The sequence below is a fragment of the Cupressus sempervirens genome, chromosome 2 (genome assembly GCF_028749045.1).
Source record: "Cupressus sempervirens isolate cs-2001-9-10 chromosome 2, ASM2874904v1, whole genome shotgun sequence".
NCBI classification, from domain to species: domain Eukaryota; kingdom Viridiplantae; phylum Streptophyta; class Pinopsida; order Cupressales; family Cupressaceae; genus Cupressus; species Cupressus sempervirens.
The window spans coordinates 722361588-722374224 of NC_143119.1; the positions used below are offsets into that span (position 1 = coordinate 722361588).

At 35.0% G+C, this 12637-nt stretch overlaps 1 protein-coding gene across 1 annotated transcript in view; it reads left to right on the plus strand.

The window, feature by feature from the left end:
• LOC149575415 (myosin-15-like) overlaps positions 1 to 12637 on the plus strand; it is a 226018-nt gene that overhangs the window by 165600 nt on the left and 47781 nt on the right. Inside the window, exons 30-31 of the mRNA XM_089815148.1 lie at positions 10065 to 10217; positions 10818 to 11018. Coding sequence (XP_089671274.1) covers positions 10065 to 10217; positions 10818 to 11018 — 354 coding nt within the window. The remainder of the gene's footprint in view (positions 1 to 10064; positions 10218 to 10817; positions 11019 to 12637) is intronic.

The window sequence follows — 12637 nt, forward strand, 5'->3', positions numbered from 1 at the left end:
AATTTAATGAGAAGATGCATCTAATAAGTTAATTAAAGAGAATACAAAAGAAACAAGCAGAGTTTAGATATATATAAATGCATAGTGCGTACAAAATTGCATTCTCATGCGAAATGCTCATGGCAGGAAGCAAAATAGTAAATAGTTTCAATCTGTCAAACTAGAAGTAAATACTAAAAGTCTAAGTACATCAATACAATCACATCTTCCTCTTTCCAGTTGCACTAGCACGAAATCGAGGGGGTCTAGTCCTCAAAGAAGTGCCCCGCACTGGGATAGGGCATGAGCTGCGTGACTGTACATCTTCTCCCCACACAAATGCAACAAACAATAAGAAAAAAACGAGTTTTTGCCCTTTTAAGCGGTCATAGGCCGCGGGTAGGTAAATCGTGAGTTTTTGAAAAATCTTGCGATTACTCGTAGAGTAATCGGCGATTAATCGTGTTGCAACCGAGTTTTTGGATTTGCGAGTGAAGTGGTGAAAAATTCGCCAGGTCGAAAAAATTTGCGATTTTTTAAAACTCGTTGAGTATTTGGCGATTTTTCCATCTACGGTCGCATTATCCGTCTTGTGTCTTAGGGCATCTCTAGAGTCACCATGACACCATCTATTTGAAGCACCTCTTTGATATTGTTGAAATGTGTTAGATCGATGTTAAAATTTCCCATTGGTATTGGTAACACCTTGTGTCCTTATTTTGTTATTATTAAGGGATATCTTCAACATTAAGGATAGCATGTTTGTAGATCGAAATAATATTGCAAAATTGGATTCTTTAGGACAACATACTCGATTGATGACACCTAAATGGAGAGGTGGTCTTTCATTTCCTATAGTTTTTGACATACTTAAAGATGAACTTTGCAAGATCATAGTATCCCTCTTTTATTGCTACATGAAGCGAGGAATTTTTCTACTTGTCCTTTGTAACACAGAATTATCTTTTTGCAAATACAATTCTGTAATCTTCACAATGAATTGCCAAAATGACAATTTGCTTGAAATGTAGGAAATGGTTGAGATAATACAGTCATGCATGGGACCATTCTTCCAAATTAATTGGTTTGCTTCACCTTTTTAAATTTTTGTTTCTTGAACAAGATTTAATTCTCAGTTGTTCCAAATGGTCTCTCTCTAACAATTCTAGCCTTGCATAACTTGTCTAATGTCAATTTGTGAAACCTCAAAACTACTCACCTGCTTGTGTGTATTGAGATTCACATTGAAGGAGATTGAATTTGAAGTTGCTTCCAAGAATGACAAAGCATTAGTACCCTTAGATGAACTTATGGATTTGAACGCAACATTAGGTAATTCTCCTTGTATTTTGGTAGGGAACAAGTGGCTCAAATCGTTTGTTTGTCTAAATCCAACACACGACAGTTCATCAAAGTCTTCTACGAAAGAATTTAAAAGAAAATTTACACTTGCTACCTAACCACAAAAATGAAATAAGCGATTCTTCTACACTAACTATTCTTAGATCTATAGTAGGTGGCCACTATAGGCTCTTTGATGTTTCTAGGCCCTCTTGCAAGAGAGTTAAGCCCAGACCCGATTTGATACCATATTAAATAAATTGCGCACACAAATTGATATTATATTTTAATTCATTTTGGTTATGCAAAGTTGAAGAATATCAAATCAAGTAGACATGGACATTATCAAACATTTATTATGTGCATAATGAAGGTTCCCTTTTATGTGCAACATGAAAGGTCATTGTTTCTCTTCTTGACAAATCTTTTTCTCTTTTTGATCCCTTACATGATAATTGAATGTCTGAATTCCATAAAGATAGAATTGAGGCATACAATGTTGATATGTTCGATAATTTTAACATATATGTTTACCATGGCATATTCATCTACAAGCACAGGAACTTAAGTTTCTCAATTTTTTTTGCTTGGTCAAAGATGGTTATGTTTTATTGCATCATTAGGCTAAACAGCTTTTCTTGTATTAGTGATTACATTTGTCACCTTTCTGTCATTGGATGTTGTATCTGGAGATTCTTTTCTGATCTATGTATGTATAATCATTTTTGGTTCAATGGTGTATAATAATGTGATGTCCACATTGAAATCAAAACAACTATGACATAATTATAGCCACATGAGCAGTATCCTGTTCGTACTGGAAGGTGATTGTTTTATGAAATTTATTAAGCTGTTTTATGAAATATATTAAGTGCAAAATGAATCATGATCAATTCATACAGCAGTATTAAACACAACTTCATATAATGAGTAAATTCAATTCTCACTGCCACAGTTATTGCACATTGATGTGTTCTTTCTATTAGATAAAGCAGTATGAACCTTCAGTCCCCAAGTAGTAAACCATTTCTGAACTGTATTGGTACTTGTACAGAACAGGTGGAAATTGTTATTTTTGGCATAGAAGTTTTTAACAGAACACAATCTCTTCTGATATTTGGAAATAGAAGGAAAACCCTCAATTACAACATGATCAACTTAGTAAACAACAATGTCATTGCACATAATGGTCTTCAAGGTTATCTAGAACAGTTGGCAGTGGAGGATCTTCTATAATATTGGTATCTTCAGCAGCAGTACCTTGAACAAGTAATCTTTAGCGGCAAATATGACTATCAATATCTTGATGCGGACTCAATGTTTACAATCATATGCTTACCAATCAGCAACAACCAAAAATAATTGCTCCAAGTAAATGTTACATTGATCAGCAAGTGAACAGATTGCAAAGTACATAATAAAGAATGAGTAAATCATTTTTTAGTCTTCACAAATCAGCTCACCACAGGAACTACCAATATTTCTGGCTTAAGATCAGCAACTGACTAATCATTGATTAGTTTGCCAAAAGGGGTGCAATGTAGAGTCACACTCCTCTATTCTTAGCATTGATATCGAATGGGATTGATTATAAATTGAAGGAAGCGTCAATGGATTATTCCTACTTATCCTCATCCATATTTGAATATCTCTAATTGAGCAGTAGCCTTTTCAAGGAAAATCAGTTGCATATATCTAAAGACATCAATCAGGAACAGCACCAAATCTGCACTTTTCATACTTCAAAGAACTACCGGGAACAACAATTGTTGTATCATTGCTATGTGCAATATGGAGAAGATCAACACTGCTATATTCGAGACAGAAGGGTTAACTCCATAACATCAATGTGACCAAGCTGTCAAATTTCAGATTGGACTATTGTATACATATCAGAGATAACCTTTCCATAATGCACATGGTTATGTTGGGTTGATATTTTGCAACCGACAGTTTTGTGAAAATCCAGTTGTAAAATAGCTAAACCAGCCACAACATATGAGATAAAGTCTCTCCTCCCTTAAAGGAAAGGTTCGCCTTTCTTACCATTCCTTGGACCAACTCAAGGTAAGCAAGAAGTTGAGAGAGTTGTAAAGGGTGTTGCCAATATTCTTTTCTCTTAGCTTTCAGGAAAGAATCTACTTACCCACAGAGTGAGTAATGGGCATGATGAAATCTCTACCTACACTTCTATCTAATAGTTGGAAATGGTGATACCAATCAATCAACAACTCAAAGGCTGATTGAAGGTGTACCGGTTTAGCTCTGGGTCCTGTTTTAATCTATTCTATAAGAGTAACCTCTACCATTGGGGTGCAAAGACTTCCAAAAGTGGGGAATTTTAACTGTTTTTGTGAATTGAGATGGTAATACAAGCTACAACCAAAGCTTCTAGTCTGTGTATAACCACGACTGCTCCCAGTCAAAGCTTCGACTCTGATTGTTTCTTAACTCACTTTGATCTATGATTAAACACACAAGAATAACATGAATCAAAGACAATAGGCATAAACTACAGTCAAAGCTTCTAATTTGCGTTATCACAATTGCTTCTAGTCAAAGTTTCGAATCCAATTGCTTCCTTTATTTAGTTTTCTTCCAAATTGGTACTACGCAATCAAAGTTATGTTTGTACAAGTTTGGCAAAGCTTTCTTGCATACAACAAAAGATGTTTTTCCAATGAGAGGGCACTCCTTTATATAGGCTCAGTAGTTAAGAAAAAAATGGGAGCAACTCAACCAACTTTGACCTGATCAAACTAGGTGAGAGAATTATTGGATTGCATGTCATAAGGATATGCAATCAAATTACATATAATTACATAATTTCATGCAATACATTCTCTGCAATTACAAACATGAAAACTAAAGAAAGAAAAATAGGGAAGAAAGATGAAACAATCCTAAGGATTGTTCTGAAGGGCCTTGTACTTGGTGATGCAATCACATACTGTAGGAAGATTTGAGATTTCCATTGTCTTTGATATTGCTTCAATCCTGACTTCATCAGCATATGCTGATTTCTCAACCTTGTAATTTGGTGAAAGAAAATAGCATAGGTTCTTTGCTATTGATTTGTATGCAACAAATCTTTTCATTGTGTGTGATCCAAATTATTTAGACTCAAGATCAACATTAACTCTGACTATATACTCTGAAGTTATTTCCTCCTCTGTGATCAGGTTGTCATGTTCAGTCAGGACATTACATTCCATTTGCTCGAAGCTTCTTAGTGTCTCCACTTTGTGACCCATGAGTCCTTGACATTTGTAGAACATTTGTGAAGATTGAATGATTTCACATGTAACCATGTTGTCTAGATTAGCATTAGCCATTTGATTCCAATCACCCAGGATTTCTTTCAAGGTATTAGCTTCTTGATTTAATGAAGCAATCAGGTCATGCAACATTTCTTCAACACCTTAGATACGTTCAAGAACTTTGACTGCATCTTTGATGGCCTGAACTCTTTCAGAGACAACCTCTCCAAACTAAGTCTTTGCTGCTTCAATTATTTGCTTTTCTTGAGGTGCCTAAGACATGGTGACCAAATGTTGTGAAGTCTGTTGACGAATGACCTCATTGGGATGAGCAACTTCTTGCTTAAGCTGATTCTTCTTCTCCCAAGGCTCATGATTGCTTGTTGACACATTGACAAGTGCATCTTAAGCATTTTGTAGACAACCTAGCTGTGATTGTTTACCAAGTTTAATTTTGGTGAACTTGTAGCCTGAATAGTTAAGTTCTTTAGCTAGTTTATCGACTAGAGGTTCTGCAATTTCTGCAAACTTAGTCTTATTAGAATCTACCACAATTCTTGAAACAATCTACCACAATCCGGAGGTACGACAACCTTTCTTCTTTTCATAGTAATTTTGCCCAACCATGCAAGCAAACTAAAACCCTCATCTATAGAAATAGGAACATCGGCTACTATAGACATTGATCCTGATTGTATTTTCATTGTGACCATGCAGGCTTCAGTTTGCACAGCTGAATTAAAGGGTGCTTGGCGAGAATACTTTGTCATAAACATATCGAAATCAACCATTGAAGTATCAAGTTGGGAAACCTGACCTTCCATGAGTGTTGGGAAATTATCAAACACGTTTACTAAATTCTCATACTGCTCATATTTGAGAATAGGAGGGGCCACTGAAGTGATATGGAGTGCCAACATGTTTACTTTTGAAGCGGGGATAGTAGATGTAACAACTATAGAGAATCCACATCATTATCTGTATCATCCAAAAAGGGTGTTTCTTGAATGGATGGACCTTGAGTATTTGTCGGTTGAGAAGGGGAAATGGTTGTGCTCTCTCCTTCCTTTGCATCTTCCTCATTAGACTCTTCCTCAGATTCTTGCTTAGATTTTTGAGCTTGCACATGCACTTGAGAAGATTCCTTAAAGGATTTTAATGCCTTTCCTCCCTTAAGCTTGAACTTGAGAGATTTAGCCAAAACTGAGGAGGATGCACCCTCTTTGCATGAAATCTCTACTCGAGTTGTCCTTCCAAGTGGTCCAAAATTATCACAATGTACCCTGAGCTCACGATATACTCTCTTGAGGTGATTGATTTTCAGCCTTTTTTTAGTATTAGCCAAGATGGATTGAAATCTATCAAGGATAGAAACATTTTTTTTTTGTTGCTATTGTATGGGAAAATGACACTTCTTGTCAGAACTAGTCCGCTAATATTCTGGATCAAGAATGTTGCCGTCATCTTTAATTTGAAAATTGGGTGGAATCTCAATCATGTTAAGATCAACGATTTGTTGCAATGTGAGCCTGCAATAATCCATTTTCATGATATCCAACTTTGAGTGCAAATCGATCCATATGTCCTCTATGCGATGAACATGAGTGAATGCTCTTTTGATTCTTGAATGCATTGCTTGATAATCAAAATCAAACCCAGCCTTGAACTTCTTCAGTGTGATAAGTTGAATTTCTACCTCCATATTTTTCGCCTTGTAGACTGAATTGATCATATATTGACCTATTACCAAGGGCTTGGCTATAGTGATACCAAATCCTTGTCTTTTTTGAGGATTTCAATATTTCTGCACCTCCACGAGTTGTCTACCTATCATCAGAATAATTTTATCAGTAGCATATCTTGGCAAGGTATATGGTTCTCCTTTGAAACCAACTCTCAAATAAGTAAAAGTTGGAAACTGCAAAAATATGGCACCAAATTGATTTACCTTATTCCAAGCTTCATTTGACACTCTCCTGATTACCAATTGTTTATCAAACTGACACCTTAAATGTCCAAAAAATGCATTTTGGACTCTTCTATAGTGATACTTGTTCTGTGTCAATGTGATTTGTTTGTAATAGCTCCAAATTGGAACTTGAAGCTGATCTCCTTTAGTTGAAAGTCCTTAGAAGGATCCCATAGATGCAACAATGTAAACCAAGTAAGAGTTCATGTAAAATGGTGTTGATGTCCCCACATTGAGCAACTTCTCGCATAGTGTTGTATTGATAAGTTCTCCCCAAAAGATGGGTTCGTCATTGTCAAAGATTTCAAAGATGAAGTTGTACATCCATGGTTCGAGGTCACTAGACTCTTTGAGACCACACATCGTACTAAGGAGATTTATCAAATCTTTGCATTCCGACATGAAGTTAGATCTGTGAATGGTCTTGGGCCATCTTGAAAAATTATTTCTTCAGACATCCAACCAATATGCATTTATATACATTTGATAATCAGCCTTCTTCTCGTCCCATAGCTCCAAAGATGTCTCTTTTGACATATCGATACATTCTGCACTCTAAGAACTCAAAAGATCTGTTCAATAACTTCTAGATCCAAGCTGATGATGATGTTACCATTTGCCATCCATGATTGTTTTTGTCTTAGGACTGAAATGTCGAGTACATCCTAAGATGAATTCTGGTTCCAGGGCAGCCATAGGGAAAGTAGACACCAAATGAATGTTACTTCTCTTGATGCGGCTCGTCTCTCTGTTTGAAGGAGTTTCAACCCTTTGTAAGAAAATTGACCATGTCATCATGTCCAATCTTTGTGTTAGATAATTGATCCAGAGGAGATGAGACATGTGATGTAGTTGCATAAGCTAACTCCTTGTCATACTAGTACTTCATCTTTCCTTTGGACTTTGTGGATGCAACATGAAAATTCCAAATGGTGAATACATCATTGGAAGATATGGACTCTAAGAAGATATTGGCAAAGATGGATCTCTGAAGAACAATGTGTTCGGAGTATTGATCAAATAGTCATGGAACTTATGCAAAGAAATTAATAAGATTAGGAAGATGGATTGCATGTGGGTAAGGATTGGCTTTATGTGAATGCTTCAAGAATGTAAGCTAGATGCATGAAGTAACATGCAAATGATGACTTTGGTATTTAAAGAGTGACCTTCTACCAAAGTTGGATTCTCCAGATGTGATTACATGTAAAGTGATTTGCATGTAATCATGACTTGATGTAAAAATGTAATTAGGTTTGGAGGATGGAATTACATGTAAGTGGGTATGGAGGTAATTGCATGTAAATATGGATGGATGTATTTACATAAATTAGAAAATAGATGCAATGTGTTTTGGCATGTGTTGGTGAAATATGACATGGTGTGATGCACTTGCTTGAAAAGGAGAAAAGTGGAATGATGAAGAATGCTCTTGTGTTCTTGGAAAAGAACCTTAGCTTTTTCGAAAGAGGAAAAAAAAACAGCAAGCAAACAATAAACAAAATTATGCACAAAACAAAAACATACCTTTGGTTTTTGACTCAAATATGATAAATACCAAGTTGCTTTCCTATGCAATTTTGAAATTGGAATTTGGGGAAATTCCAAGCACTTGAAAATGAAATTTTTTTCATCCTATTTAAAGAAAATTTACAAAATACATGGCATATCTTTGGACAAATGTGCAAGGATAAGCCAAAATATGCAATGAAATAGCAAAGGCTTGAAAACTTCAACTTACTTGGTGATCACAAAGCCAAATATGGAAGATTAATAGGTTTGAAAGAATGTTTCTTCTCCAAATTTGAATCTTCAAACAACTTGACTTTTTCAATACTTGCAAATGATAGATTCAAATGAGCTATGTATGAGGTGTCTTTGGATGGGGATGCCAAAAATGTGTTTCTCAAACCTTCAATATGCCATATGTTTTCAAAAAACACCATGTAATTGGACATTTTTTTAATATAAAAAATGTGATCTGCCAAGTCTAGAATATAAAACGTTTTAGCAAGGAATGGCAAAACATGACCTCCAGTAGCAATAATATGCATCCAAACTCAAAAACAACTCTTCATTGATGGAAACCATGAGCTGGTAATGATCAAATCTGGGTGTTTTTGGGCAAAAATGTGCCCTATTTTTGCTTTGAAATCAATTGATTTGGCAAGGAAATGTAACGCCAAAGCATGAATCTACAAAGAAACTTCAAAATGCCTCCATGTAGATCGATTTCATGGATTAGAATGAATAAATCTGGATATTATCATAAAAAGCGTGCCCTTGGATTGCATGAACATGGGTGTTTTTGCTCTTGAAGGCAAAATCGTGGTCTAAAGATGCAAATGCCTGGATTCGAATTCCCAAACACACTCTCTTGGGGAGTTTGCATACTTTAAAATACAAGTCTTTTGGTCTTCTGTGCAAATCACATTCTCCATGTGCTTTTGCATGTTTTAAAATGTATGTATTTGTAGTCAAGAGGTAAATCGCACTCTCCAAGCTTCATTACATATTTAAAAAACTTTCCTTTAGAGGTTGAGAGAACAAATCGCACTCTCTAGGCCCTTTTGCATGTTTTAAAATATGCAATTGGTAAAATGTATTGAGCAATTTTGGCCTTGGAAAGCAAAATCACACTCTCCCCATGCATTTTTATGAAACACTTAAAATGCAAAAGACCAAGTTCATGCAAATCACATTTTTGAAGGTGTATACATGTATAAAAACATGTTTTAAGTGTTTAAAAGTGCCTTTCTAGTGCCAATCACACTCTTAGAGGCCCTTTACATGTAAACATGAAAATGGGTTGCACAACTTAAGTGATCAATTAAGCACACATTTAATTCATTTTTGGGGGAATATCACTTAATTGGCTTAAAAATAACATTTTCACAACATAATTAATATATTATGTGCAAATATCATTCAAAAAGCAATATTAAACTTAAATGTTTTGAAATAAAACATAAGGTAAATAAACAATAAATCAAACTATATAACCAACTATTCTCATCCTAATGATGGATCACTGAGTGTGATTCTAAATGTTGATGCAAAAAAGTAGCACGTAATCTAATCCAGAAATGCATCTCAATAATCAAACTATAAAGTTTAATAAAGTCACTTAAGTGAAAAATTAAAAAGCAACTCAGCTCCAAAATATAACATAAAGTGCTCTATAGTCACTTACATGATAAATTTAAGTGATAAAGTAACTTAAAAACATAACCTACAGTATGTTATATTTTTCAAAAAGTGAATGTCAACATTAAATTGTAACATGATATTTGAAATTTTGAAATTGTACCTGGAGAGTCTAGCTTTTGGGCACTTAAATTATGAAATTGTATCTGGTGAGGAAATCTTATTGCATTGTCCAAAGAAGCTCAAATGTTTGATTTCTATTTTTTGTTTTTTATCCATTGCCAAGAAACTCAAATGGTGGTAATGAGTTATGTTTTTATTTTCTTTTGTTACAATTGATGTAAGCATAGATAATGGATTTCATGCAGGGTCAAGAGGATGGTAATAACTTATCGTACTGGCTCTCAAATATTTCAACACTACTTTTTCTTCTTCAACAAAATTTAAGATCAAATAGCTTTCCTTCAGGAACACAACTACGTTTAAATGCTTCAGTTAGCTATTTGGGAAGGTTGACTCAGGTGAGTAATAGTGATACATTGAGTTTCTTTAATTCAGCTTGGTTTGTGGTAATTGTGCTGCAATAATTTGTTAAGTTTACATTTTTTATACCTTCTAGTCAAAGGTACAGTTGATCTTTATCATGAGTGAGTTGGCAGAACAGACACATTTTAATACTCAAAGGATGCTGCTTAATCTTCTTTAGTTAACCATAATTACTATTTTCTCAACGTGAGTCTTGATTCATCATGTATTCTCAACCATAATGTCTCTATAACCTGGCTGCATCCATGTCTGTAAGTTACAGAAATATCCATAAAAAGTTATAATAAATTTTTTGGCAAAAACTTGGTAGTTCTGTTTATGTGGAATCTCTAGTTCCTATGTATAAGTACTAATTAACATGTTCTGTTTGAAAGCTTAATGGCGATTATTTGTTTGAAGCTGCTTAGTATTCGCTATTCTTAAACTTAGTGAATGTTTTTTAAAGGTCCTACATAAGAACAAATTATTTTGGATTTATGTGACTTTTTTGTTTGCAGTATTCTTTATGTAAATTGAAAACATCGATTTTTGTGCTTTTGATATACTCTTCAATTCTTTTTTTCTTTCTTTCACAGAGCTTTAGATCACCATCATATACTGCATCACCTGGAGCTCTAGCATCGTGTGGTGATAACACTAGTGCATCACAGGTTGATGCAAAGTATCCCGCTCTACTTTTCAAACAACAGTTAACTGCAGCTTTAGAAAAGGTCTATGGGTTGATCCGTGATAATGCAAAACGAGAACTAACACCATTGCTCAATTTTTGCATTCAGGTTGGTAACATTTCCTTTTGGTTGGTACAGTACAGTTCCTTATCATCTTTAAGCATATTTCAAGTTTGGTTGCAGTAATTTTTAAGGCTGAATTAATAATGTCAGGTTATTATTGCAATATATGTTTTGATTTTTGTTTTGGAGAAATATTAGTTCATATCCTCTAAAGTAAAAGTTTGGAAAAGAAAATTAGTGAGATATCTGTTGCATTAGATAAGGAATTCTGAACCATTCTTCCGAAGACTTGCATATTATCGAAGCAAAAACAAAATTCTGTAGACAGGATAGGGTGTCAAATTGAGATTAGTGACAGCTCATCCTTGCGGAGAGCCTTCTAGTTAATGGAGCCAAACTCAAGAGTCAAGACAGCTACTTATTGAACAGAGTTATTTCTTTTTACTAAACATACTGTTACAAATAAACAGTACAGGTTGTTTGTCTATTGCTACATGCAGATTTTGACAGAGCTATTTAGGATGCCACAGGTAGCTGCAGGTCATCCTATTTGTGCAAGTACGGAAACTACTACTGTAAGATTTTACGGCAGTTGTGCTTTATGGTTTCCCCACTTCTTCTCTTTTTTGTTTTTCTCCTAAGTTACCAAGGTTTGTTCCCCGCTCTCTCTCCCGCCCAGACCAGCAGAAGTTTTAACTGGTTCGAAGTTCAGGTCCGGTTAAAACTTGGTTCAGGCAGGGTGCTGATTTTTGACTGTAGGTTCGATTGGATTCAAAACAAGTTCAAACCAGGGTGGACCAAGCCGGTAAAATTGAACCAAGTTCAAACTGGCCTGTGTGCTGGGCCACGCAGACTGTGAAATCAGATATTTTTGCAAAATATGATGATACTTTGGCATCCACAATTAATATTGCTGCTGCTGCTGATCCCATTGTCCTTAGCTCAACTAATGCCTGAGAAGAAGATGATGAATATTGAAGAACTTAGAATATTAATAGATTTTTATTCCATTAGTTGAACAATGAACATGAAACAATGATACTTGAACTTGATGCTGTGATTTAGTTTTAATTTTTTGAATCTTTGATGTTGAACCATATGATGGTATGATCACTATGGTTACAAGTTAATGTTGTTTTTGTTGTTTGAATGTGTTTATCTTACTAAGCTACATTCTAATTTTATCTAATGCTTTATATATATATATGTATATAATTTTTACATGTTTTTGTACTAACAAACCCAAACCCCTTTCCAAAGTTTTGACGAACTTGCAAACTGGTTCTCAAACTTCGGACTTGGACTCGAACCTGAACCGGTAACTTCAGTTTTTTTCCTATTAGCATCCTTGCCTTTCTCATTATTGCAGAACACATTTTAAAGATAGGTTGTCAGCACTTCATTTCTTGTTGCTTCACCTTAAGGTTGATTCTATTCTTCTCTACTTGGAGTATTTTTCCATCTGACGACTTTCGCTTGATAAGGATGATTCTTCACTCTCCTTCATGCTTCTTAGGGTTGAAGCTGTTGTTTGGCCCCTATATAATTGGATTTGAATGTAACTAGTGCAAGTGTTGTCAAACTCTGTCCCAAATGACAACTCCAAGTGTGTCCTCTTTTCCTCTTAATCTTGTACCTGCAGATTTGAGAAAGTATTCAGAAAA